The 27204-nt window shown below is 39.4% G+C and overlaps 1 protein-coding gene across 8 annotated transcripts in view; it reads left to right on the top strand.

Annotated features, from left to right (window-relative positions):
- Positions 1–27204, top strand: part of UBR2 (ubiquitin protein ligase E3 component n-recognin 2) — a 126725-nt gene that overhangs the window by 33211 nt on the left and 66310 nt on the right. For 5 of the 8 annotated variants that reach the window (XR_009245273.1, XM_058662903.1, XM_058662884.1 and 2 more), the window contains 11 exons: positions 3506–3584; positions 5453–5566; positions 10848–10978; positions 12566–12704; positions 13997–14059; positions 19901–20021; positions 21661–21768; positions 22417–22505; positions 23570–23668; positions 26157–26320; positions 26413–26512. Coding sequence is in view for 7 of the 8 variants with exons in the window: in XM_058662884.1 (XP_058518867.1) it covers positions 3506–3584; positions 5453–5566; positions 10848–10978; positions 12566–12704; positions 13997–14059; positions 19901–20021; positions 21661–21768; positions 22417–22505; positions 23570–23668; positions 26157–26320; positions 26413–26512 (1207 nt within the window). In the remaining variant the exon portion in view is untranslated. Of the gene's footprint in view, positions 1–3505; positions 3585–5452; positions 5567–10847; positions 10979–12565; positions 12705–13996; positions 14060–19900; positions 20022–21660; positions 21769–22416; positions 22506–23402; positions 23502–23569; positions 23669–26156; positions 26321–26412; positions 26513–27204 lie in introns of those variants that run through there. The other 3 variants (XM_058662890.1, XM_058662896.1, XM_058662909.1) reach the window with 3 other exon arrangements.

Raw genomic sequence — 27204 nt, 5'->3', positions numbered from 1 at the left:
GAAAAATAAGACTTTTAAGTGCATCATGTACAAAGTAGACACCAGATTGATGAATACCTAAATGTGGAAAATAAAATCAAAATGTTAATAGGAAAAATAATAAATGCTTTTTGACTTGAGATTGGGAAATAACTTCCTCAAATCTGAAACAGGGGACCAGGCATTGTTGTGCAGTGGGTTAAGATGTTACTTGATAGACTTACATCCTGTTTTGGAGTTCCTATTTCCTGTCCTACCTGCTCTTTTCAAATCACCTTCGTGCTCTTGTGCCTGGGAAGCCATCAGGTGACGACTCCCTGCCACTCTCATAGGAAATCTTAAAGAAGTTCCTAACTCTTGTCTTTGACCTGGTCCAGGTTATTGCAGAAAATTTGGGGAGTGAACCAGCAATATCTCTTTCAGTTTAGTCCCTTTCTTTCTCTCCTGATCTGTTACTCTGTTTTTTTTGTTTTTTTTTTTTTAAGATTTATTTATTTTTATTGGAAAGGCAGATTACAGAGAGAAGGAGAGACAGACAGAAAGATCTTGCATCCGATGATTCATTCCCCAAATGGCCACAACGGCCAGAGCTGAGCCAATCTGAAGCCAGGAGCTTCTTCCGAGTCTCCCACATGGGTGCAGGTCCCAAGGCCTTGGCCTGTCCTCACCTGCTTTCCCCAGACACAAGCAAGGAGCTGGATGGGAAGTGGAGCTGCCGGGATTAGAACCGGCGCCCATATGGGATCCCGGCTTGTGCAAGGCAAGGACTTCAGCCATTAGGCTACCGTGCCAGGCAGTACTGTACATTTGAAATAAATCTGTGGGTTTTTTTTTTTTTTAAAGATTTTTTTTTAATTGGAAAATCAGATTTACAGAGAGAAGTAGAGACAGAAAGAAAGATCTTGCGTCTGCTGGTTCACTCCCCTAGTGGCTGCAATGGCCAGAGCTGGGCTGATCCGAAGCCAGGAGCTTCTTGCAAGTCTCCCATGTCTCCCATGGGGATGCAGGGTCCCAAGGCTTTGGGTCATCCTCTACCACTTTCCCAGGCCACAAGCAGAGAGCTGGATGGGAAGTGGAACATTCAGGATATGAATTGGTGCCCATATAGGATCTGGATGCTTGCAAAGCGAGGATTTTAACCACTAGGCTACCGTGCCAGGCCCATTGTGTCTTAAAAAAATAGATTCTTTAACTTTATTGGAAAAGCAGATTTTTATAGAGAAGGAGAAACAGAAGATCTACCATCTTTTGGTTTACTCTCCAAATAGCCACAATGGATTGAGCTGAGCTGATGAAAAACCAAGAGCCAGGAACTTCTTTTGGGTCTCCCGTGCATGTGTCGGGTCCCACGTCTTTGGGCTGTCCTTGAATGCCTCTAGCAGGGAAGTGGAGCTGCCGGGATACAAACTGGCATGCATATGGGATCCCAGCGCATGCAAGGTGAGGATTTAGCCCCTAGGCTATTGTGCTGGGCCCTGAGATAGTATTTCTAATGTTCAGTATTGATAAGCAGTCAATATCCTTTACATTATATGTGGAATTCCTGCAAATGAACACAATATGGCAGTTCCACTAAAACATGCAAAAGGTATAAATAAGCGGCTTAAAGGAAAGGACACCCTGAAATGACAGTATATGAACAATTGCTCAAGCATAGTAACAATCAAGAAAATGCAAATTAAAACAGCAGTAAGATTATTTCACATGTATTATGTGGACAAGCAGGAAGTTGAATAATAATAGCAAGTACCAATGAGGCTCCAGGCTCAGGAAAACCTCTCACTGTTGCTGCGGGGTCATGTGGCTTCCCTGGGCTACATGGGACTCAGAATGAAGACCTCAGAATGACCCAGCTTTTCCACTCTTGAATTTATTTTCAAATGAAGTCTCAAGCAGATCAAGAAACCATTTGCACATCAACCCACAACAGCATTATTTGTGCTAGATGAGCATTGGGGTAATCCAGGGATCCAGTGCTAGGACATTAGAAAATATTCTGGATACAGCACTCAGCATAAAACACTGCTGACATGAAATGTTTGAGGGTCCTTCCACCCTCCACTTACAAGCAGTTCTCCAGCCAGCACCAAGTATCCTATAGATTTATCTATCTACATATGGTTTCAAATCCCACCTAAGAACTCAGTTCCACAAGACTGTCCCACACTTCAGATAACAGTGGCCAATGGAGGATTGTCACTTCTGACCAACCACCTACAAGTCACATTCCCATGGCTCCTTCAGGATTGATTAGTTTGTTTAAAAAAAAAAAAAACTCAGAGAAACACAGCACTCAGTTTTACCCATTGATTATAAAGGACATTGCAAGGTGTACAGATGAGCAGCCAGATGGGATAGAGTCGTAGAGCAAGGGCACAGAACTCTCCTGCCACCTCTCAGAAACTCTCATGTGCCAAACAGTACAGAATGCTGTGCACCCAGACTTTGCATTTGTATCGATACTTCATGATGTAGCGCATACTTGAGTGTATCTTTAGCCATTGATGATGAGCTGAGCCTTCAGGTGGGGAAAAGTGAGGCACCTGAAAGTTTCAGACCTTCAAGCAGGTAACCAGCCAATAGCTATCCTGGAGCCCTAGCTGTCAGTCACTTCAGTAGAACAAGATTCTTCCCATCACCCAGGAAATTCCAGGGGGTTATCTGAATTAACTGTATCTGGAACTGGGGTCTAATACAACATTAGCAAATGATTCTACTACAATTCCATAATAAGGATTTTAGAAACCAAGGTTGGGATAGGTAGCAGGGACCAATATGTGTATACTTGTTTTTCCTCTTCTCATCTCATTTCTTGCAGTTGTGGATTTTCTTAAGGTATGCTCTGTAATTGTATCTAACTGGTAGTGAGATGAAAGGGTGCTACTGCTAACCCATCCAACTTGTGGAACTCCTCCTTCCTTGTCAAGCTGTGTCGTGATCCATATATGTTGTGTGACTACCAGACATAGGGACCAAGTAAGGAGAGCCATGTCAGTCTGTGAACTGAGTATACAGAAGGCTTGATTTTTTCCTTCTAGTTGAATTTAAATAGAACTGTAAGTTCTAATGTTGTTTTCTTGCACCTCAATTGACATCTTGCTTTTCAAATGGTACATGCAGACAACTTTGGAGATCTCTGATCTGAAATACTGTTGGGAGGCATTTATTTGAAACTTCCAGATAATGAATTTTTTAAAATGCACATTTGAATCTATTCCACCATTCATCCATGTTAATATATAATGTGATTTCCTTAAATCTTTAGAAAGTTTTACCAATGACAGCTTAATTTCATTCTAGTCACACATGCTATGAAGGAATCCCTTGAACACAGGGAATCCCTTGTAAGCAGGTTCTAAAGCTTACTTCATTGGCCAGAGAGCTGGCTGGTCTCTGTCGGTGTTATTTCCTCTCTAGCAATGCTAAGCAACATCACTGTTTTGACTTCTAGGATGGGTGCCAATTTGAAATGCTCTGTTGTGAAATTCTAGTTTTTTTTATGATTCTTTTTTGTTTCATTTTACAGAGACTGTGCAGTTGATCCAACTTGTGTTTTATGCATGAAGTGCTTTTTGGGAAGTATTCACAGAGACCATCGATACAGGGTCAGTACTGTCCAAATAATCGTACCTAGTATTGAATTGTATGTTAGATAACCTTTTCTTTCCTTTTAAAACTGAAAGATTTAATACTAAAATGAGGATAGGGGAAAAATATGTTATTCATGCACCCTTACACACTACAGGAATAAATTTTGTCTCTCAACACAGATATCAGCTCTTTCATAGTGTTTTTCAGCTAGTTTTCCTGTTTTTAGATATTTATTAAGGAGTCCATCTGCCACAGTGTAGGAGACGACCCAACCCCCGGCGTAAGATCCACCAATTTTTATTATTTTTTCACTACTATAATAAATACTTTTCTAAAAATCAAGTATGTTTGCTTTTAAGTCTGGTGTGTTATTGCTAAGCCTGTCTTTGTTCCTCTGCTTGAAATTGAGGACAGACCATGAAGATTCAAAGGCTAAAGGAACTGCTGTTAGATTGGACTTTTCACCCTAATCATAAAATAGAGTGTTCGAGAAGGAATATTTCATTCTAGCTCTTAATTCAAACCCTGCTGATCAGGACTTTCCCTCCTCCCTGTATTCATTCATTTAGGTAATAATTAACTAAAATGGCTATAAAATAGGACATCTTATATTCTTAGATGTTCTTTTGATTCCCATAAGCCAGTAAAAAAAAAAAAAAATCCAAGTTTCCTTTGAGCTGTTCCACCTGTGTTTGATAACTGGAACAAGCACATAAATTATAGGGTTGGGATTGTTGTTTTCCAAATGGCTCCTTGCCTGTGTTTCTTACAGTTTATCTTTGTATCCCTGGAAATAACTCACTTGTGGGGTTACATTAACTAAGTTTTGTTCTGTAATATCGAACACTTACTTCAGACAGATTATAGTAGAGCTCAATATAAAACTTACTGCAGCTAACGCCAATTCCTAAACTGTTCCTATTCTGCCAGTTATTATTAGCAGGTTCCATCTTGCCAGATTTCTTGAATCACTGCTGTGTTTTAAGGAAGAGTGAATAATTCTTTTCTTTTTTTTTTTTTTTTTTAAGATTTATTCATTTTTTATTACAGCCAGATATACACAGAGGAGGAGAGACAGAGAGGAAGATCTTCCATCCGATGTTTCACTCCCCAAGTGAGCCGCAATGGGCCGGTGCGCGCCGACCCAAAGCCGGGAACCTGGAACCTCTTCTGGGTCTCCCAAGTGGGTGCAGCGTCCCAATGCATTGGGCCGTCCTCAACTGGTTTCCCAGGCCACAAGCAGGGAGCTGGACGGGAAGTGGAGCTGCCAGGATTAGAACTGGCGCCCATATGGGATCCTGGGGCGTTCAAGGCGAGGACTTAAGCTGCTAGGCCACTGCGCCGGGCCCGAGTGAATAATTCTTGAACCCCTAGATAGCAAAAGGGTTATGACCCGGCAGTCCACTTTTGTATTTCCTAAGTCCTTGTTGCCTTATATCTTCAACAAGTAGCTTTTTGGAGAAGAAAAATAGAATATTTCAAGGTCTTTGGTGGTTACGTCCTCTAAGGCTAATATTAGCAGTCTTAGAGACTGTTGTAGGAGACAACAAGACAACATTGTGACCTTTGACTAGAGTCTAGTCACAGTCTGGCCACGTAGAGAGGTAGCCAAAGCCCAGCAGGGGAAGCCTCAGGATCCTCCTAGTTTTCCAGTCATGTAGGCAGAGAGGTCCTCTTTGAAGCAACTGTAGTTTACTCAATGCTAATAAGTTATTTATTTTGTTTTGGACTTACTTGGAATAGCTTATAGACTTATTGAGAAATTTGGTGTTTTATTTACTTTTATCCATGAAGCAACGTTATTTCCTTACTTGATTATCTATTATTGATAGACCTCAGTGAGTATTGATTGACAGGATATTTAACAATGTTTTTTTTCAAGATGACAACATCAGGAGGTGGAGGTTTCTGTGACTGCGGTGATACTGAAGCTTGGAAGGAGGGTCCTTACTGCCAAAAACATGACCTGAACACCTCTGAAACTGATGAAGATGAGGTAAAGGCGTTTTTGCAAAGTTACTTTTGGAGAAAACTGTGGTAACAGATTTGCATGTTTTCAGAATTAGGAATTATTTTGTAATGTGAGCAATGGGTATGGAAATAGTTCTGTCTCTATTAATAGTGACTGAAGGAACGTGGAAGTCTTTTGCCTTTTGTAGATGTTATACCATTGCTGGCAGTGTACATTTTAAATTCTGCCTGCATTTCCTCTGTTGGCTTTAACCTCATACATTAATGAAATGCCTACCACCTAATCCACATCCCTGCCTGGAGAATGGATGCTCCATGACTTTAATAGAGAATAAAGCCTCCCAAGTGTGTAATTTAATTCCTATTTAAGAGTTCAATTGAAAGAAGTCTTCAAGGATCAGACTATAAATATTTAAGGATAGCATTGTGTTTAGCATACTTGGTCCCGTTTACTAAATTCATACATATTTTTAGGCTTGCTAGATTATATGCTCAGAATGGAAGGAAACTATGTTTGGAATGAAGTTTTATTAGTCTGTGCTAGAATTATTTTTGTGGAACACTTATTATTACTATCATTATTATTTTGATTATATTTCAACCTGTAGCTTAAGAAAAAAAAAAACTGGGGGAATTTTGATATTCCTCTGCTGGTAGGGGTATTTACTAAGGAGTTCCCCAGGTTTTCCCAAGGCTAGACATTTATGATAATACCTCTCTTCATTGTTCAGCTGGAGATCAGCAAACTATGACCCCCATAGGTTAAATCTTGTCTGCAGGCTGTTTTTGTCTGGTGCCAGCCACTATCTCAAGAGTCTTGTCTTCTGTTCTTAAATGTTTAACCAAAAAAAAAAAAAAAATCCACAGAATAGTACTTTCTTTTTTTTGTTTTGAGATGCAGGACGAGCTTCCATCTACTGGTTTACTCCCCAAATCCTGGTTTACTCCCCAAATCCTTCCAGCAAGCAAACAAAGGGAATCCAGAATTCGGTGATACATGGGTGGCAGGAGCCCAGTTGCTTGAACTGTCAGTTGCTACCTCCTACATCAGCATTAGCAGAAAGCTGGGTAATAACCACAAGCAGTCCAGTGTGCAATATATATGTCTGAACTGCTAGACTAAATGCCCATCATAGAAGAATATTTCCGAAGTAAAAGTTACATGAAATCCAAATATAAATAAAGTTTGAATGGAATATAGATGTGTTTAATTTTTTATGTATCACCTATAGCTACTGGAGCTGGATGGAAATGGAGTACCCGGAACATAACCAGTGCCCATATGGGATCCCAGTGCATGCAAGGCGAGGACTTTAGCAACTAGGCTATGGTGCCAGGTGCACTTATAGCTGCTTTTCCACTCTACCAACAAAATTGTGTATAGTGCTGTATGGAAATTTTATGTGATCTACATTTATATATAGATATTACCTTGACTGTAATTCTCTTTTTTTTTTTAAAGATTTTATTTTTATTACAAAGTCAGATGTACAAAGAGGAGGAGAGATAGAGAGGAAGATCTTCCGTCCGATGATTCACTCCCCAAGTGAGTGCAACGGTCGGTGCTGCACCGATCCGAAGCTGGGAACCAGGAACTTCTTCCAGGTCTCCCAAGTGGATGCAGGGTCCCAAGGCTTTGGGCCGTCCTTGACTGGTTTCCCAGGCCACAAGCAGGGAGCTGGATGGGAAGTGGAGCTGCCGGGATTAGAACCGGCGCCCAAATGGGATCCCGGGCGTTCAAGGCGAGGACTTTAGCTGCTAGGCCACTGCGCCGGGCCCTGTAGTTCTCCTTTTACCTGTTCTGTATATCTATTATCAAAATATCACTGTTATTCTAGATTGTGTGCTTAAGTTACTGTAAATTCTTTTGGGAAGGAGGTTTATTTAGGCAACAGGTATCAACTGAATGAAAAAACCAAAATAAAGATTTTGTAGTCTGGAATTTTCATTTATACATAAAGTTTCCATCTTATTTGAATGCAGATCAGAGACTATTAACATAACTGTTAGCTCAGCAATTTATATGGCCTAATTTACCTCCCTAAATTATTAAAATAGCCTCATATGGTAATACTGATAGAATCCGTATTTATTTAACTGATGAAGAAATTGAATCTCAGAAAGATTAACAACCTTTCCAGAGGCTGGAATTGTGGCACAGCATGTCAAACTTCTACTTCTGATGCTGTCATCCTCTGAGGATGCCAGTTTAAGTCCCATCTGCTATACTTCCAATCCAACTCCAAGGAAAAGCAATAGAATATAGGCCAAGAACTTGGGCCCCTGCTGTCCACATGGACTCTGATGCTTTCCCAGACTCCTGGCTTCAGCCTGGCTCTGCTCTGGCCATTGCGGCCATTTTGCGACTGAGCCAGTAGATGGAAGATCTTTCTCCCTCTGTCTCTTCTCTGTCACTCTGCCTTTCAAATAAGTGAATCTGATTTTAAAGATCCCAATAACAGAACAGATAGAAATGTCATTATTATTAGTAGACCTGTGTTTTATAAGATGATATATTTATTATGTATATATTTCTTAGAAAATCAGTTCATGAGATAAGTGATATGGTTTGAATTAGTGTTGAGAGTCTGGCTTACTTCCACAGTTGTGGTTGGGCAGTGGAGAAAATCCTCATGCATAGCTCAGTTGCATGTGACAGCATGAAGACTGTAATACAGTTGTACATTTTAAAAATTCTAATATTATAGGAGTATATCCCCTGGAAGGTTATAGTGTGTCCTGACTCCCACTGTCCTCTGAGATAACTGGCAACCTCTTTGATACAACACCTTGTGTTCTTCAAGCTTGAAAACACAGTAAACCAAAAATGATCTCCAATGTATGTTCTGTGACATAAATGCAATGAAATAACTGAAATTAAGTCATAACTGATAATACAGCATAACATAAGATCTTGTATTTTCTCATTCCAACTCATTTATGCTATGATGGGTATACTTTGAGTCCATATGCCCTCATCTATCCTGGCAATATTCATGGACAAATCTAGCATCTCTGCATTGCAGAAATAATTCTTTATAATCAGTGTCACATTTTTTAAGAAGTTAAAGTATACATACAAAAAAGACATAAGAATAGAACCTATTGGGCTGTCACAGTGGTGTAGCGCACTAATCCTCTCTGCCAGTGGCATTGGGATCCCGTATGGGCGCCAGTTGGAGTCCCAACCACCATGCATCCGATCTAGATTCCTGCTAATGGCCCGGGAAAAAGAGCAGATGATGGCCCAAAGCCTTAGGTGTCTGCACCCATGTGGAAGACCAGGAAGAAACTCCTGGCTCTCAGCTTCAGACTGGCCTAGCTCTGGCCATTATGGCCATTTGAAGAGTAGATGGAAGACCTCTCTCTCTCTCTCTCTCTTTCTCTCTCTCTCTCTCTCTCTCTCTGCCACTTCCCCCTCCCAACTCTGACTTTTAAGTAAAAATAAATACATCTTTTTTAAAAAATAAATAAATCTTAAAAAGAAGAATCTGTATCCTCGATCTGCCTCAACAGGGTTAATAAAGAAGCAAAATTATGTGTTGGTGATTATAATATATAATATACTGTACAGTGCTTTTTTTCTATTAGCATTTGAAATATAGTTAATCACATATTATTGTTAAATTTTTATATATTTATCTTAGGGGCAGAGGTAGATAGGCAGGCCCAACAAGTTCCTAGTCACTGATTTCACTCCCCAAATGACTGCAGTGACCAGGTCTCTTCCATGGGCGACAGGAACCCAACTAACTTAAGCCATCACCATTGCCTCCCAGGGTCTGCATTATGAGGAAATAGAACTGAGAGCAGATCCAATACTCAGACCCGGGCACTCCAATATGCAGGTCAGGTACACAGCTTGTGTCTTAACTGGTGGGCCAGATGCCCACCTGAGTCTCTACTTTAAAGTGACATGCAATTCTAACAGGAAACATGTCTACAGGATCATAGGGTTGTTGTAGAGTCTGGACACCAACAACTAGGATCCTCAAGAACTGGTCACTCTTTTTGTTACCTTTTTTATGAACCCTGGCTTTGGTTTCTGCTCTTTGTACCCTACTCCATTCACCCTTGGTCTGGTCTCTAGTTCCATATATCCCTTCTGCAAGTCCAGCCCCACAGCCTGGAGACCAGCCTCTCCCTGCCTGTGGCTGCCCCTGGATCCCTTTCAGGTGACTCGGGGAGACCTGCCTCCTCCTTGGGCATCTGGGCAGACCCTGCTGCCACAGACTTTACTCTTTCCTGTGTCATAAATCCTTGCAAGAATATATAATTTTTACAATATTCACTATGTAATATATAATATTATGTGTAAATGCTTCATTTTATTTATTTTTTTAAGATTTGTTTATTATTATTGGAAAGCCGGATATACAGAGAGGAGGAGAGGCAGAGAGGAAGATCTTCCGTCCGATGATTCACTCCCGAGGTGAGCCGCAACGGCTGGTGCTGTGCCGATCCGAAGCTGGGAACTAGAAACCTCTTCCAGGTCTCCCACGCAGGTGCAGGGTCCCAAGGCTTTGGGCCGTCCTCTACTGCTTTCCCAGGCCACAAGCAGGGCGCTGGATGGGAAGTGGAGCTGCCGGGATTAGAACCGGCGCCCATATAGGATCCTGGGGCTTTCAAGGCAAGGACTTTAGCTGCTAGGCCACGCCGCCGGTCCCTAAATGTTTCATTTTAAAACAAAGTATCGATTAAAGACTGTTAAACAGTTTGTCTACCCTTACTAGAACATACCCTGGTAAACACTGTATATGTTTAAAGTAACACTTTTTACCTTAATGATGAAACTTAGTGACTCACTTTTAATTTTAATGTATCAAATTCCCTGTTAATATGCATATACATCTTACCCACTGAGAGGGAGTAAATAGTAGGTGATTCTTACAACATCAAGAGGTAGTTTTCTGATCTTGAGAGTTCTCACCTTTAATATTGGAAAGACCAAGTGCCCCTTTATACCTGTATAACTGAGTATTATCTGTCCATCCTTAAATAACATGGCTTTGTTTCACATGGAGATTGGAAGTTAGTGTGATAGAAGCTGTAAAGGTGATGCTGGTGTAAGAGGTCGAAGAATGCCATGAGAGAATATTTAGGTTAATCCATCAAACATTGGAAGGCCTTTGAATGTTTTGATTCACTTGATTAAATAATTGGAATCATTCTCAACAAACACTTTAGGAAGGTTGAATTTGGTAGGCTATAACATAGAGGAGTAAGTTCGTAGTCTTGAATGATGGAGGTGGAGAAATCAGTGCATTCAACATGCTTTCATTGTTTAAATCTGTTCTTTCTTTCAGGATCCCCTTGTGCATTTATCAGAAGATGTGATAGCAAGAACTTACAACATTTTTGCTATTATGTTTCGCTATGCAGTAGAGATATTAACCTGGGAAAAAGAAAGTGAATTGCCAGCAGAGTTAGAGACAGAGTGAGTGTAACCCATTTGTTCCTGGTGCATGTGGAACTGCTAAATTTTAACATTCATTTATCTAAGGTAGGACATGATCTTTTTATTTTTTGATTTATTTATTTTAGAGATAAGAGAGAGATGTTTCATCTGCTGGTACTGGATTATTTACCCTCCAAATGTCCACAGTAGCTGAGGCTAGGCCAGGCTGATGTCAAGAGCCTGGAACTCCACTTGGGTTTCCCAGTTGGGTGATAGAAACCCAAACGCTTGGGCCACCATCTACTGCCTGCCTAAGTGTGTTAGCGGGAAGCTGGATTGAAAATGGAGTAGTCAGAACCTAAACCAGCACTCCAATATGAGAGTAGTTTCCATCTATCCAGAAACCTGAATCCCCCATGCCCACACAAATATTAGGTCCAGCTGGTTTTTGAGTCATTCTACTCGTTTATCTCCGTCACTGTTGTCCTAGTCCAGATCACCTTAATTTTGCCCTTAACTGGAATGCCTGCCATGTCCACTCTTAGACCTTACAATCCATTCTCTATAAGCAGCCAAAATGAACATTAAGGGAAATCTGATCATATGCCATGTTCTAAGACCTTGCTTGTCCTAAGGATGGCAAAAATCATAATACACTGTAAGGTATTAAAGATTTCTGCCTCTCTCTAGACCAAACTGATTTCATCCTCAACTCCCCCTCTGAGCACTTAGCATTTCCCTTTGCCACCTCAGCTTTTACCTTCCTGTGGCCTAGTGTTTTACAACACTGGCACTATTAGTCTTTTGGGCTGGATCAGTTCTTTGTCATGGGGTCTATCTGATATATTGCAGGATATTTACCACCCCCAACCCCGTTCATGACAATGAAAAATATTTCCAAATAATACAAAATTATCACCAACGGGAGGTAGAGAAGAAATGCCCCAGTTGGGTAACAGTGTGGCATTATGGGTTAAGCCACTGTCTGCTTGCAACATCTGTGTCCTGTAGGGCTGCTGGTTTGATTCCAGCTGCTCTGCTTCCAATGAAGCCCCCTGCTGAAGCGCCTGAGAAAGCAGCTTGAACCCCTACAACCATGTGGGAAACTCAGATGAAGCTCCTGGCTCCTGTGTTTGGTCTGACCCAGCCGTGGATGTTATAGCCATTTGAGAAGTAAACCAAAGGATAGAAGATCTGGCTCTCCCTGCCCTTCACATAAATAAAATTCATCAGAAAAGAGGAGGAGCAGGGGAGAAATAAAGAAGGGAAGAAGGAGGAAACAAGTTCTCCCCCAAAACCCCTACTTGCTCCTCGCCACCCCACCTTTTGAAAACCACTGATAGCCATTTCTGCCCTAAAGTCTTAGGTTACTTTTCAGTAGTTATGTAAACTCACAAGGCTATTATACTGTGCTGTAACATCCTGCTGTTCTTGATGAAGTCTGTTCACCTGACTTCAGTGTCTGTTTTCCCCAGCAGATTGTAATTCTTGAAGCACAGAGACCACAACTGAGTTCTTTCCAGATATATGGCCAGTAGCTAGCACTAAGAATGCTATTCTCAAGTCAGCCTGGAGCAGAATACGCAAATGGCTAATCCAACTCATCACTAATGTTTTATTCCACAGGGAACAGACTGATACCTATTATTGCATGCTGTTTAATGATGAGGTGCATACCTATGAGCAAGTTATTTATACTCTTCAGAAAGCTGTTAACTGTACACAGAAGGAAGCCATTGGTTTTGCAACCACAGTTGATCGAGATGTAAGTAATTTTATTGTACTGATATCATGTAATAAATTGAACTTTTGCTCCAGATAAGGTTACTCCAGAAGATTGAGTTAAAGCTTTATGTGTCCCATTTATGAAAATTTCCATTTGAATATTGACCCAACTGTGTGTTGTAGATAACTATAAGTTGTTGCCAGGTGGAAAGGCTTAAAAGGAAACAAGGTTTAGTTATTCTCATATTGCGTAATGATCAAAAATATCCAATTATGAAAATGAAAATTATAGAAATCTAGAGAGTAAGTGTTGCTTTGTTCAAGGAAAAATTTTTTCAAATTTAAAGATTTATTTATTTATTTTTAGAAAGTCAGATTTACAGAGAGAAGGAAAAGACAGAAAGATCTTCCATCCGCTGCTTCACTCAACAAGTGTCTGCAGTAGCCAGAGCTGAGCCAATCCTAAGGCAGGAGCCAGGACACCTAGGCCCAGCATGATGTCTCAGTGGCTAAATCCTTGCCTTGCAGATGCCAGGATCCCATATGAATCTGCTTCCCATGCAGCTCCCTGCTTGTGTCTTGGGAAAGCAGTAAAGGATGGCCTGAAGCTTTGGGACCCTGCACCAACTTGGGACCCATAGAAGCTCTTGGCTCCTTGCTTTGGCTATTATGACTACTTGGAGTATGAGCTGGGAAGATCTTTCTCTCGTCTTTCCAATAAATAAATAAATTCTGTAAATCTGCCTTTCCAATAAATAAATAAATAAATAAATCTTAAAATAATAAAAAGAAATACTAGAATACATTTGAAGCAGAAACCTCTTCCGGGTCTCCCACGCGGGTGCAGGGTCCCAAAGCTTTGGGCTGTCCTCGACTGCTTTCCCAGGCCACAAGCAGGGAGCTGGAAGGGAAGTGGAGCTGCCGGGACTAGAACCGGCGCCCATATGGGATCCCGGGGCTTTCAAGGCGAGGACTTTAGCTGCTAGGCCACGCCGCCGGGCCCAGGAGGTCTACTCTTGATTCTAGCTTCTTGCTGATAACCTAGGAGGCAACAGATGATGACTCAGGTCACGGAGTACCTGCCACCTACATGGGAGACCCCAGCTGTGTACCGGGCTCCTGCCTTCAGTATTGCCCAGTTTCAGGCTATTGTGGGCATTTGGTGAATAAACCAACAGATAGCTTATCTGTCTGGGTCTCTCTGCTTTCCACCTAAACAAAATAGGTAAATTAATATATATTTTTAAAATTATCTGGGTTGTTCTTTATTAAGAAGTTATTAAATATTTAAATAATGTATTTACAGGTTACTTTAAGTATTTTTCTTTACAGGGGCGTAGGTCTGTTCGATATGGAGATTTCCAGTATTGTGAGCAAGCAAAATCAGTCATTGTGGTAAGTGATTTTAAAACTGAGTATATTATTTCTTTCTAGTTTAAAATTAGCTCTATATTCTGGCATTTCTGCTTTCATGAATATCAAGCCAGTGTGGACCAAAAATTATGTTAACAGGTAATGTTTCTGAGTGTTGTTTCCTTGCATTATCTGAATTTCTTAAGGATTGGTAGAGTGATATAGAAAACAAATATTTGGAGAAGGTTTATCTTTGTTATCTCCCTATTTCCCCACCAGAGAAGTGTTAGAAAGTTTTCTGTTATGTTTTCAATTAGTAGATTGGAATGTGAAGACAGTTGTTCCTTGATATGTTAGGCTAGATGTATTCCATATCCTCATATAATTTAGCGTATTATTTCTCTAAAGTAGAAGTATTTTCCACATTATTAGATTTATTTTTGAAAATGACAGTTTATTTTGAAGTATCCCATGATACTCTATTGTATCAAATATTCTCTTTTAATAAGTATATATTTAAAATATTAAGATACAGACAAAAGTACATATGATTATACCATATTTCCTTCATGCTTTAAATAAAAAATATATAGACTCTTGTATCCTCTCTTTCTAATCTTGCCTTCCTTTGTTCCTAGAGAGAACTACTTCTATTAATTCGCTTTTTCATTCCTATTTTAGATTTTCTATAAAAATCTGTGTGAATATTATATACATTGGATTGGAGGCCATTAAGCCTTGTAATATCAGATTTTATGTTCTAGTTTGCCTTTTCTCTTCAGCGTTGTTTTCATATTCGTCTAAGGTTGATAATGTTGCTGTAGTTCATTGATTTTTATAAACATTGTTAAACATCCCACTGATTATTCCACAATTTGAGATGCTTCCAGGTTTTTGCTGTGACAGCTAACTCCTGCTGTGGCTCTTTTTCGGTTTCCTTTGTGGTGTATATTCAAAAATTGCTCTAGGGTGTATTCTAAGAAATGCAATCTCTGAGTTAAAAGGGAGAGTGTGAACAGTTTCAGCTTTACCAGCCTAGCCCCCAAAACAGTAGTGCCAGTATAGGTTCCCATCCACAATATATGAGTCCTCCTGTTTCTCCACATCTTTGCTGAACTCAGATGTTGCTGAAAGTTTAAAATTTTACCTGTTGTGTATGAAATAGTATCCTGTCACTTAAATTTTTATTTCATTGATATTCCAAGCATATTATTTTATTGGCCATTTAATTATTTTTCCTCATTTGAAATTTACTTGTGATGCCTTTTGTTGAGTAAAATGCTTACATTTTAATGTAATGGAGTATCTTTTTCTTTATGACTTGTATGTTTTATTTACTTAAGACTTTTTCTTGCTACTTCACCATACTCAATATTGCAACAAAAAACTGTACTGTGGTGATGTTCTGAATATTCTTCTTTTTAAGGATTAATTTTTTATTGGATGTCAAATTTATAGAGAGAAGGAGAGACCAAAACATCTTCCATCCATTGGTTCACTCCCCAAGTGGCTGCAATGGCCAGAGCTGAGCCAAGCCAATCTGAAGGCAGGAGCCAGGAGCTTCTTCCATATCTCCCATAAGGTGCAGGGTCCCAAAGCTTTGGGTCATCCTCTTCTACTTCACCAGGCCACAAGCAGGGAGTTGGATGGGAGGTGGAGCAGCCCGGATTAGAACCAGCGCCCATATGGGATGTCAGTCCACCTAAGGCAAGGACTTTAGCCACTAAGCTAATGAGCTGGGCCCCACAATATTCATGTCCTTAGGAAGATCATGCTGAAGTGTGTAGAAATAAAGAGCAATGAGATAGATAACTTGCCTTCAGTGGTCTTTTTTTTTTTTTTTTTTAAGTGTGTGTCTGGAGAAATGTGATACACACATGGTAAGGCAGAATAAAATGTTTACAGTGGATGAACCTGGGTAAGGGAAAGGGCCTGAGTGTTCTTTCTGTAATTTTTATTCTTATTGTGATCTTCATTTATTCCAAAACAAAAAGTCAAAGTTATTAATTAGACACTGAATCTTGCATTACTAAACCTCTGATGTTCAGACATTTTTATTTATTTATTTTAAATATTTGTTTTATTTTTCTTTAAATATTTTATCTTTAAAAGCCATGAGCCTGGAGCTTCTTCTGGGTGTCCCATGCAAGTGCAGGGTCCCAAGGCTTTGGGCCATACTTGACGGCTTTCCAAAGACACAAGCAGGGAGCTAAGTTGGAAGCAAGGATACCAGGATTAGAACTGGCACCCATATGGGATCCCAGTGCATGCAAGGCAAGGACTTGGCCACTAGGCTACCACATGGGCCCTCAAAGACGCTTTTCAATTAAATTGACAACAGTGACAATATTGGAGCGCAGTTTTTCAGAGGAATGAGAATGTAAAATTCCATGACAATATTGTTTCCTGGATTTCATTTTTTTTTCTTCTGTATTTGTAACTTTCGCTTTTTATGTCTTCAACTGTATATTTTCAGTTATTTTCTTTTTTGGAAAGTTTATAATCTCTTGTGTTTGCGTCATAATGGACAGGTTTGCGATAAGGAAGAAGCCCAGAACAATGGCCCAGCAGTTAAATCCTTGCTTTTCATGTGCTGGGATCCCATACATACGCCAGTTTCTATCCCGGTGGCTACACTTTCCATCCAACTCCCTGCTTGTGTCCTGGGAAAGCAGTTGAGGATGGCTCAAAACCTTGGGACCCTGCACTTGCATGCGAAACCTGAAAGAAGCTCCTGGTTTGTAGCTTTGGATCGGCTCAGCTCTGGCCGTTGCAGCCACTTGGGGAGTGAACCAGCTGGTGGAATATCTTTCTTTCTGTCTCTCCTTCTCTCTGTAAATCTGCCTTTCTAAGAAAAATAAATCTTTTAACACAAAAAAAGAAATTGATACTCACATGAGGAAAGCATATCAACTACAAGAGAGTGTGCTTCTTAAGTAAGACCAGAAGAACCACAGGAGTTAAAAAAAGTTCTGAGCACTTTTGGCTATATGAAACTTTGCCTAGCAAAATATTAAATAAATGAAATCAGTAGGTAAGTAGTAGATTTGGGAAAAACTAACACAGAGGATTGATATTTAACATTAAAGATAAAATAGAGTTCTTATAGATTATTAAGAAGATAAACTAGGATAGAAAAGTCGACAGAAAATGTGAAACGATAGATCACATCAGAGGAAATGTAGCCAATATCTGTTGAAAGAATCTTGGTTCTGACATGTGCCATATGTACACTAAGCACTGCCCATATGGTTGCCCGTTCAAGACTTGGCTGCTCCACTTCTGGGTCAGCTGTCCACTTATGTAATTGAGAAAGCAGTAGAAAGTGGCCCAGGTGCTTGGGCCCCACGCCAACACAGGAGATCTGGCAGAAGCTCTGACCCAGTCCCAGCTGTTGCAGCTATTTAGGGAGTAAACCAGTGGCTAGAGTAGCTCACCTTCTCTCTCTGTGTAGCCAGGCCTTTCAAATCTCATGTGTATTTATCTATGAATACATAGTATATATGTAAAAGAATCTCAAATTTATTATCAGTAGAAGAATAAGATTTCATACCCATCAGTAGAGAAAAATGAGACTGGTAAAATACTCTTGTTTCCTAATAAATTACTATAGCATTTTTGGAAAGCAGTCTAGTAACATTTTAAAACCTCACCTCATCTAGAAAACGAATTTTAAGATTTATTTATTTGTTTGAATACCAAAGTGAGGGAGAGAAGAAAGACAGAAAAAAAAAAAAAAGATTTTTTTACCTTCTCATAAAGTCCCCAAATGGCCATGATAGCCAGGGTAAGACTAGGCCAAAGCCAGGAGCCTAGAATTCCCTGTGTTTCCCAAGTATGTGGAACATCATCCTCCGCCTTCCAGCGTGTACACTAGCAGCAAGGTAGATTAGAAACTTGGTACAGTGGGGCGCAAACTGTGGCATTGGAAGTGGAAGTATTTTTTTTTGCAAGGTTTTATTTTTATTTTTACTTGGAAGAGTTACAGAGGCGGGGAGAGATTTTTCCATCCACTTGCTCACTCCCTGAATAACCACAATAGCAAGAGCAGGGCTGGTTCGAAGCCTAAAGCTTCTTCCAGGTCTCCCACATGGGTGCAGGGTACCAAAGCTCTGGGCTATCTTTGCTGCTTTCCCAGGCCGTTAATAAGGAGTAGGATCAGAAGCAGAGCAGGCCAAGTGGGATGCTAGTTCCACAGACAGAGGATTAGCTTGTTATGCCACTGTACCAGCTTCACCACCACCATCCCTCAAAAGTAGCAGGTTAACCTATTGCACCACAGTACCTACCCTTCTCCTGGGATTTTATCCCTATGAAATACAAGCACCAGTAAAGGTATGTACAGGATGCTCAGTTCTGCTTCTTCTTCTTTTTTTTTAAGTCACATAAGACTAGTAACAACAGAAATGTGAATCCCCTTCTCCAAAGAATGTTTGAATAAATCCACAGAATAGAATGCAGTCGTTAACGAAAACAGTAAAGCTAAGATGCTTAAAGAATACATACAATAATCTCTTTTTGTAGATTAAGCCAATAATTTTTTATGATTGTGTACATAAGCAGTATCTGCATGTATGAGGGAAATGAGCAGAAACATACCTACCGTGTTAATGCAGGCATGTAGTATAGAGATGAAGCAGGGGTGAAAAGAACATTCAGCCAAAAAACAAAAAGGGGTGAAGCATTTATAAGAAGTATTGCTGGATTTGAATAGAGATTTCTCTAAAGAAGATACACAAATAGCCAGAAGACCATAAGCAAATGCAAACAAGCTCAACATCACCAGGACTTAGGGAAATGCGACTTAAAACTGAAGTGAGATACCTCCTTATGCATGTTAAGGTAGCAACTACCAAAATGTAGTAACAATAGCCAGTATTGTCAAGGAAATGGAAATTGAAAACCTTGTGTACTCCTCTTAGATGCTACTGGCAGAAGTGGAAACAGGCGACTACTGTGAGAAACAGTGAGATGGTGTCTCAAAAAGTTAAAAATAGAATTATTGTGTGGTCCAGCAATTTTGCTTCTGGGTGTCCAGAAAACAAAATCTCAGTATTTATAAAAGTCCTTTCTAAGCAATATTATTCAGTTGCTAAACGGTAGAAGCAACCAGTTTTCTGTTGACTGGTGAAACAAAATGTCTTAACAGTCACACAAAAGGAGATTGTCTTAATATTTAAAGACAGGAAACTCTGATACATGCTGTAGTGGGGATGGAGTGGAGGATGTTAAGCTAAGTGAAGTAAGGTACGGGAAGATGGATGTGGTATGACTTTACTGACGCGAGGTGCCACTTTAGTCAGACTCAGAAAGGCAGGAGTGTTCTCGAGCTGCCGTTCAGAGGGAGGAAGGAGGGCTTCCACAGTATAGTTCTGCAAGATGCAGAGTTCTGCTCTGTGCTTTTACAGCAATGTAAATGTACTTAACAGCACTGAACTGTACGCTTCCAGATTTTCAGATAGCAAATTTCATGTTACGTTTATTTTACTACGATTTTTTTTAAGTATTGGTAATATGATCACATCATGCAATGAATTATTTAAATGTGTGACTATATTGAGAAATTTGTTTAAGGATATAAAGCAAGTTTAAGCAGTTGAATCATTTGTGATTGGCCAGGCAGATTTTAAAATACAAGACCAAAGGTGCAGGTTATTTATAGACTTAATCTTCTCTTTCTGTTTTTCTAAGGTTCCTTCCAGAAAATTAGGATCTGTTTTAAGTAAGGCAATGCTGCAATATTTTTCTTATACATAAACATGTAACCTCTGTGGTGACAGTGGTATAATCATGTTAAATAAAAATGTTAACTTCTTTGTGCCTATGAAATACCCTTTTTTAAGTTGGTTTTTGTTTTTTTCCATCCTGTCATTTATTTTTAAGAGAAATACCAGTAGACAGACGAAACCACTCAAAGTTCAGGTTATGCATTCGTCTATTGTCGCACATCAAAATTTTGGTTTGAAGCTGTTGTCGTGGCTGGGAAGTATTATTGGATTTTCAGGTAAGTTCATAAAAGTTTGTGTTAATTGAGTGTTAAAAATGTACTTATATGCCATTGGAAAATTGTTTTGAAAATTCTATCATGTGAAATAATTAATTTCACATTTTAAGATGCCATCTCAGAACATCTTTATTTACAAGAACCTCTGGTTTTTCTAAATTTGAAAACACGGGACTTTTATATTCATACAAAGGGTTCTTTTTTTCAAGCAAATGTTGCAAATACTGAGCTAAATAATTATAAACAACTTTAATGCGCTAACAGTGAAATTCTCACAGACTTAATGGAGCGTTCTGTTGGAACTTTTCGGCTGAATAGGCTAGAAAATTACTCTGAAACATGTGACTAGCAATTTAAATAACAACACAGTAGTGATATCCTTTCTTGATTCCTGCAACTTTTGGTAACCAATAGTTTGTAACTCTGAAATTATACCACTTGGGAGTTGCTGAATTTTGTTTTGCTTTATTTTTCTATAGTCTGCAAATTGGTTATTGTTTATCTGACAATAACATAAATAAGAACCTACATATGCAAAGCCAACCTGCAAGTTTTGTATATAAATCTAATGAGTAAAATAAGGACAGAAGCAAGCTATCTGTCCTACTGTCCCACTGTTCTTCAGGCAAGACTGTGGGTAAATAGCCTTCAAATGTTCAGTATAAAGAAAATTCCCAAAATGCTGCTATTGAAAGACTGCTGGAAAGAGCATTAGCAAAGAACTGACACCTGACGCTTAAAGATATACAGGTGTGGAAGTTTAGGCTTGACTCTTAAGTGTCTTTTTCAATTATTGTTCTTAACTTCATATTTAGTTTTCGTATTTTACATTGGGTACTTACTTGCCAAGTACCAAACAGGCACTGATGAGTAGTATCAGAAGTAATTTTCTACTGAAAATTTTCCCTGAAAAATGTATCATCAAATAATTTAAAATTTTAAATAAAATTTGGCAATTTTTATAATTAGATTTAAATATTACTCCACTTTTTTTTTCCTGAAAGACTAGAAACAGTGATTTAAATGATAAAGTGTAGAACAAAAAATGTGTTGGACACTTTGATGGTTTTCATATTTAAAGAACTTTTTTAGAGTTTAGCATTTAGAAGAGGAGGGAATTTTCCTTCCAACACCTTGCACACACAAGCCCAGGGTAAATGTTTGCTTAATCAATGACAGCATCTTGCACAGCATCAATGGAATGCACTGTTATGTATTCTAGTGCAGAAGTCACCCATTCTTTTAAATGTTAACACAATTTCTGTTGCACCTGCCTTTAGTTATAATGAAATATATAGCAATTTTACCATAATCTGGCTTAATTCACTTAAATAACAACAATTCAGTGATTTGAAAGATGTTTTCCTCCTTAATTAAATTCTTTAAACCATGGAAGCATGCCTTTCTAACAACTATCATTTGACATTCCGGATAAAAGTTTGATATGACATGTGAAATTTGAATTTATCTCCCTTTTGTAAAAATATGAACAACTAAATGTTTACTTTTCCTGGGTCAATTTGACTTTAATAAGACATGTCAAATGTATAGGCCCGTTTGAGTCTCTCGTGAAACCTCTCTTGATGTTAGTAACTGAGCTTGCTATCTAGCTCATGACTACCTCTCCTTCTGTTGAAAGATGGCCTGCGTCGAATCTTATGTCAAGTTGGATTACAAGAAGGGCCGGATGGTGAAAACTCTTCTCTAGTGGATAGACTGATGCTCAGTGATTCCAAATTGTGGAAAGGTGAATCTCTTAACTGCTTTTAAGGAATAGCGGGAGCCTGCCTAAATAATCAAAATGTTAAAGCTTTTTCATTTGGGAGAGTGGTTAGTAAATACATTTATCTTTATAAAATTAGCATTGCAGATATAACCTGTGGGGGGGGCAGATTTTTTTAGGAGGCCCATGACCCAAATTAGATAGACTGTTTATTTTTATTAGAAAATTATATTTAGGAAACCCGATTTTTTGCAGAAGATTTATTTTATTTGAAAGGTAGAGAGAGGGGGAGAGACAGGGAAAAATCTTCCTCCTCTGGTTCACTTCCCAAAAGGCTGTAATGGTCAGAGGTGGGCCAGGCCAAAGCCGGAAGCTTTATGTGCGTCAGCCACATGCGTGAGGGACCCAAACACTTAGACCATCCTTTACTGCTTTTGCAGGCACATTAGCAGGGAGCTGGATCAGTCATGGGTCAGCCAGAAATCAAATGGGCATCTAGACAGGATGCTAACATTGCAGGTGGTGGCTTAACGCATGCACCATGGTGCTAACCCCTGGAAAATCTGATTTTATAATTAAGTAGACTAGACTGATTCTTTATGCTAACTTTGGAACTGTAATATTTTGGTTTGCTTAGTGTATCTTCATCTTACCGCCCTCTTTTTCTTAAAGGTGCTAGGAGCGTCTATCACCAGTTGTTCATGAGCAGTCTACTGATGGATTTGAAATACAAGAAACTATTTGCTATTCGATTTGCAAAAGTAAGTGGTTTTTTAGTATTTGGGGATTAACAAAGTAGGTCATGAAACAATAGCCTATGATTGTATCTCGACTTCAGAAACTTAGCAGCTATTGATAGTATCTGAATGTGCTGACACTAAATTCTGAAAAACTTTATCATCGATTTATCACTTATCAAGAGTAAAATTATAGCAGACTTTCAGGCAATATGTGTGTCTATCACTGCAGTGTTGTGATAAGAGACCAGTTTAAAACTGGCATTATAAATTATGATATTACTATTAAAGTTCATATAAAAATGACAGTTATTTGGAGCAACTTGTAATTATGGATATGACATAAGAACCATGAACTCTAGTAGTTGACGTATTTTAAGTTGTCGCTTTTAGCAGCATGTGATTTAACTACTTATTTTTTTGTCTTCATTTGAGTTAGGAGTACTTAAGCAAGGAAGCATTAAAAATCATTTGAAAGGCTCTTTCCAAATATATGCTTGTAGTACATTCTCAGATCTCCTGGAGCAGATTGGGCCCAAGCATCTGTACTTTGCAGGAGTCGTCAGATGATTCTGATGTGCCTCTACGAGTAATAAAAAGTCTGGCTTTATCAGGGACGGGGTGACGCTACTGTGGTTCAGCCCCTCCAGCCTACAGTGGCATCCAGGATCTTGATAGCTGTTATTCCCCACGTGGGCTCAGAAACTTCATTGTGTTCCAGAAGAATCAAATGTTCACACAGGATTCCACACATGCCACGGTGAATTAATACTCCTGCAAGGTTGAATTGGTAGCCATCACCCCCATATCATTCTCATAGCGGTGTTATCTTATTGGCCTCCTCCAACGCTGACTTTTCCTTATAGCCCTTACACCTGTGGTCACTGTGGGTTAGAGGTGAATCTTCCCCTTGTTGTTTAGAATTACCAGCAGTTGCAGAAAGATTTTATGGAGGATGATCACGAGCGGGCAGTGTCGGTGACTGCTCTGTCTGTCCAGTTCTTCACCGCACCGACTCTGGTGAGTGTGCTTGCCTGCCTTTGTCACTGATAGCCGGCACTCCTTGCCTTTTTTTGCCTTCTTATTAGAACTATGAGCGTTTGCAGAGTGATTATGTGACAGATGACCACGACAGAGAGTTTTCAGTCGCAGACCTCTCGGTTCAGATATTCACGGTTCCTTCACTTGTAAGTACTAAAAGACCAGAAGAACTTTGTCTTCCAGTTAACAGAAGTAAAGCCTTAAGATGAAAAAGAGTAATGAAATCTATGTTCTTGAAGAGAGTGTTGTGCTAATAGGCAGTTAGATTTAGATGCCTTAAATCTTGCTGGAACATATCCTTGATCTTAGGCAGTAGCGTCAACCACATGTTGAATGCCGACAGTTTGAGAAGTCTTCCTCCTATACAGGAAGGGGCACAGACGATCAGAGCAGGCACAGGTGATTTGCCAGTTGTTTCCAAAAGTGTCAACTTGTTTGAGCACCATACAGAAATTAGAATTCATACTTAATTTGTCCTACAAATTTACTTAGCACCTATCATTTATTGGGCATGATTCTAGGCTTCGACCAGTTATAGTGATAAAAACAAATGTGATCCTTGGCTTACGCAAACTTACCATGAGAACAAAATTCACACAGTTAATGAAGATTATCTTGAAAACTCTGAGGAATTTGGTTGCTTTGAGAGAGAATAGTGTGAGGGATCTGACATTTTCCCACAGATCAGTGAGGGCTTCTTAAGAACACACCTTTTTCCAGCGCACATGGGAAGGGCCGGGCAGAGAGGGGTCAGCTTGAGAGAGTCCTGTAATAGGGCGCACATTACCTAGATGGCAAAGAGGAGAAACTCCCTTAAAGACCCTTGAACATGAAGCAAATTTGCATACGTGTTTTGTGGCTTCTTTAACAAGATGTATTTTCCAGGTTGGTTTTTTCTTTTTTAGTGACTGCTTTTCCACCACATTTCTTTTATGTTAATGTGTGTATATAGGTATGCATGCGTGTATATACACACACATATATATAAGTAAATGTATATGTGTGTATGTGTTTATATAAGCATGTATATATGTATGTGTGTATATATATACTTATGTGTATATTCTAGCACAGTTGAAGTAGTCTAAAGTCTGTTTACCAACTAATGAACTATTATTATAGGCCAATAAAGAATCTGGATTTTTATCTTACAAGCATGGGAAGCCATTGAAGAATTTAGGTGATATTACATTTGTGATTTTAAAATATGGTATTTGTAACTTGGAGAACAAATTGGAGGGGATTAAAAGTGAGTATGAGGAATCTAACTGGAAGCTAATGCCATGATCCAGAAAAGTTTTGATAACCTGAACTGCACTGTTTTCAGTAGATATAAGAGTTTAGTGAGAGATATTTTTGTGTAGTAAAATTCACAGACCTGACCAAGAGGGGTATTGAGTCTGGTGGCTGGTTGAATGTTGACGATTCCCAGGATACAAGTAGTAGAACTTAACAGAGAGGCAAAGTGATGCTTTCAGTTCACTCAGGGTGTAGTGTGACAGGCCAGTGAGACAATGTCACGTGCATCCAATAGTGTGTCAATCTTTCGGTCCATTCCCAAGTCAGTACCATAGTTGCAATAACTTATTTGCAGTCTGATATACCATGTTGATATCTTAAAATACATCGCCAAGAGAGGAATTGCTCAGATGCAAGATACTTATGTGCTAAGATTAAATAGGTGCAGCCAAAGTCTTGCCAAATGAGGAACCAATTCCTGTTCTGTTAATGATGCATGAAAGGACATTTAGTGCTTCATGTGCTCACCAACGTTGGTATCACCAGAAAATATGTACATTTCAGTGGGGCGTGGTGGTTCCTCCCTGTGGTTTTCATTTGCATTTTTCTGGTGATAATGAAGTTGAGTCCCTTCTTACATGTTGGTTATCTGTGGCCCTCTGCCTTTGTCTTACTGATCTGTAAGAGTCTGTTTGCTTTCTTAACATACTCTGCTGATGTATCCAATGGTGGATATGCATTACAAATGTCTTTTCCTAATCTATGGCTTGTGTTTTCATTCATTGCCTCTTACTGAGCAAAATTCATAAATTTAATATCTTCTATTTTAGCCAGTTTTTACATTATGGTAGCATTTCCTGTATGCTATTTAAATGAACCAAAGAAAAGTTCTAAAAACAAAACATTTCCTTTTTGTAAATCTGTCTTCTCCCTTGCTAGTAAAAACCTAACAGTTTTGCCTTAGATTGGGAGACTATCTGTCACATGTCTGTGCATCCAGACCAAAGATGGACTCCCAGTGAAACTGTTGAATATATCCTGACAGTAGGATGCTGGACTCTGACATTGTCCTTGCCTACAGTGTCAGGAAAGACTTCAGTAGTAGAATGATGAACTTGTGGCTGTTCATGAAGGACCACCCAGTGTAATACTAGAGGGGAAGTCTATAGGGTGGAGAGGGGTTTTGGGGAGGTGGACAGGAAATCCCTGAGCCTATGGAACTGCATCATAAAGCTATAATAAAAAAGAAAAGAAATACCCAGTAAAGCATTTATGACCTTATATAGTTTTGTTGAAATACATTTAAACTGAGAGAGCTAAACAGTGCTGGAAACTTTTTTAGCTTTCTGGCCAGTGGGTTTTGACGATCACTTGTTCTGATATATTTTGTTGCAGGCTCGAATGCTCATCACAGAAGAAAACTTGATGACCACAATCATTAGGACTTTCATGGACCATTTGAGACACCGAGACTCCCAGGGCAGATTTCAGTTTGAACGCTATACTGCTCTGCAAGCCTTCAAGTTCAGAAGAGTTCAGAGCCTTATCTTAGATCTCAAGTAAGTTTGTGTTCAATTATCAAACCAGCTGCTGCTGATAGTGAAGGGCTGATGGTTATGTCTGTGTTCATTGCCACTTTTGTCTTCTTCAGGTATGTGCTGATCAGCAAGCCAACAGAATGGTCAGATGAGCTAAGGCAGAAGTTCCTAGAAGGGTTTGATGCCTTTTTGGAATTATTAAAATGTATGCAGGTATGAACAAGCAAACACTTTCTTCTTGTTCTTGTTTTCCCAAGCACCTTTCTGCTTATACATTTGCTATAATTTTTGACACATTTTCAAATGATCAATTTGAATGGCTGCAGTTTGTACCAAGGAGCTTCTTTCAAATGGAAAGTCTCTTAGAAAGGTTGTAGAGCAAATGAGATCACAGCCAAGCTGCTGGTATCCACTGCTCATTTGTGTTGAACAGTTCTTTTGGTTAACATTAATGTTCTTTTTGTAGAGGCTACAAGGTTTTTTTCTTTAACTGTGTTTACTAAGAATTAGACTCAAGTTGGGCCATGTGTGATAGCCTAGTGCCTAAATCCTTGCCTTGCATGTACCAGGATCCCATATGGGCACCGGTTCATATCCTGGCTGTTCCATTTTCTACCCAGCTCCCTGCTTGTAGCCTGGGAAAGCAGTCAAGGATGACCGAAAGCCTTGGGACCCTGCACTGGTATGGGAATCTAGACTAGGCTCCTGGCTCCTGGTTTCAGATTGGCCTAGCTCTGATCATTGTGGCCATTTGAGAAGTAAACTAGCTAATGAAATTTTTTTTTTATTGCCTTTATTGTATCTGTTGAGGTGATCATATGGTTTTTGACTTATAGGCCATTGACATAGTACATTGCATGAATACATTTTCAGACGTTAGGACAATCTTGCATTTCCAGGATAAA

The sequence above is a fragment of the Ochotona princeps genome, chromosome 1, assembly GCF_030435755.1.
Source record: "Ochotona princeps isolate mOchPri1 chromosome 1, mOchPri1.hap1, whole genome shotgun sequence".
NCBI lineage: Eukaryota > Metazoa > Chordata > Mammalia > Lagomorpha > Ochotonidae > Ochotona > Ochotona princeps.
This window is presented reverse-complemented; position numbering and strand designations above follow the sequence as displayed.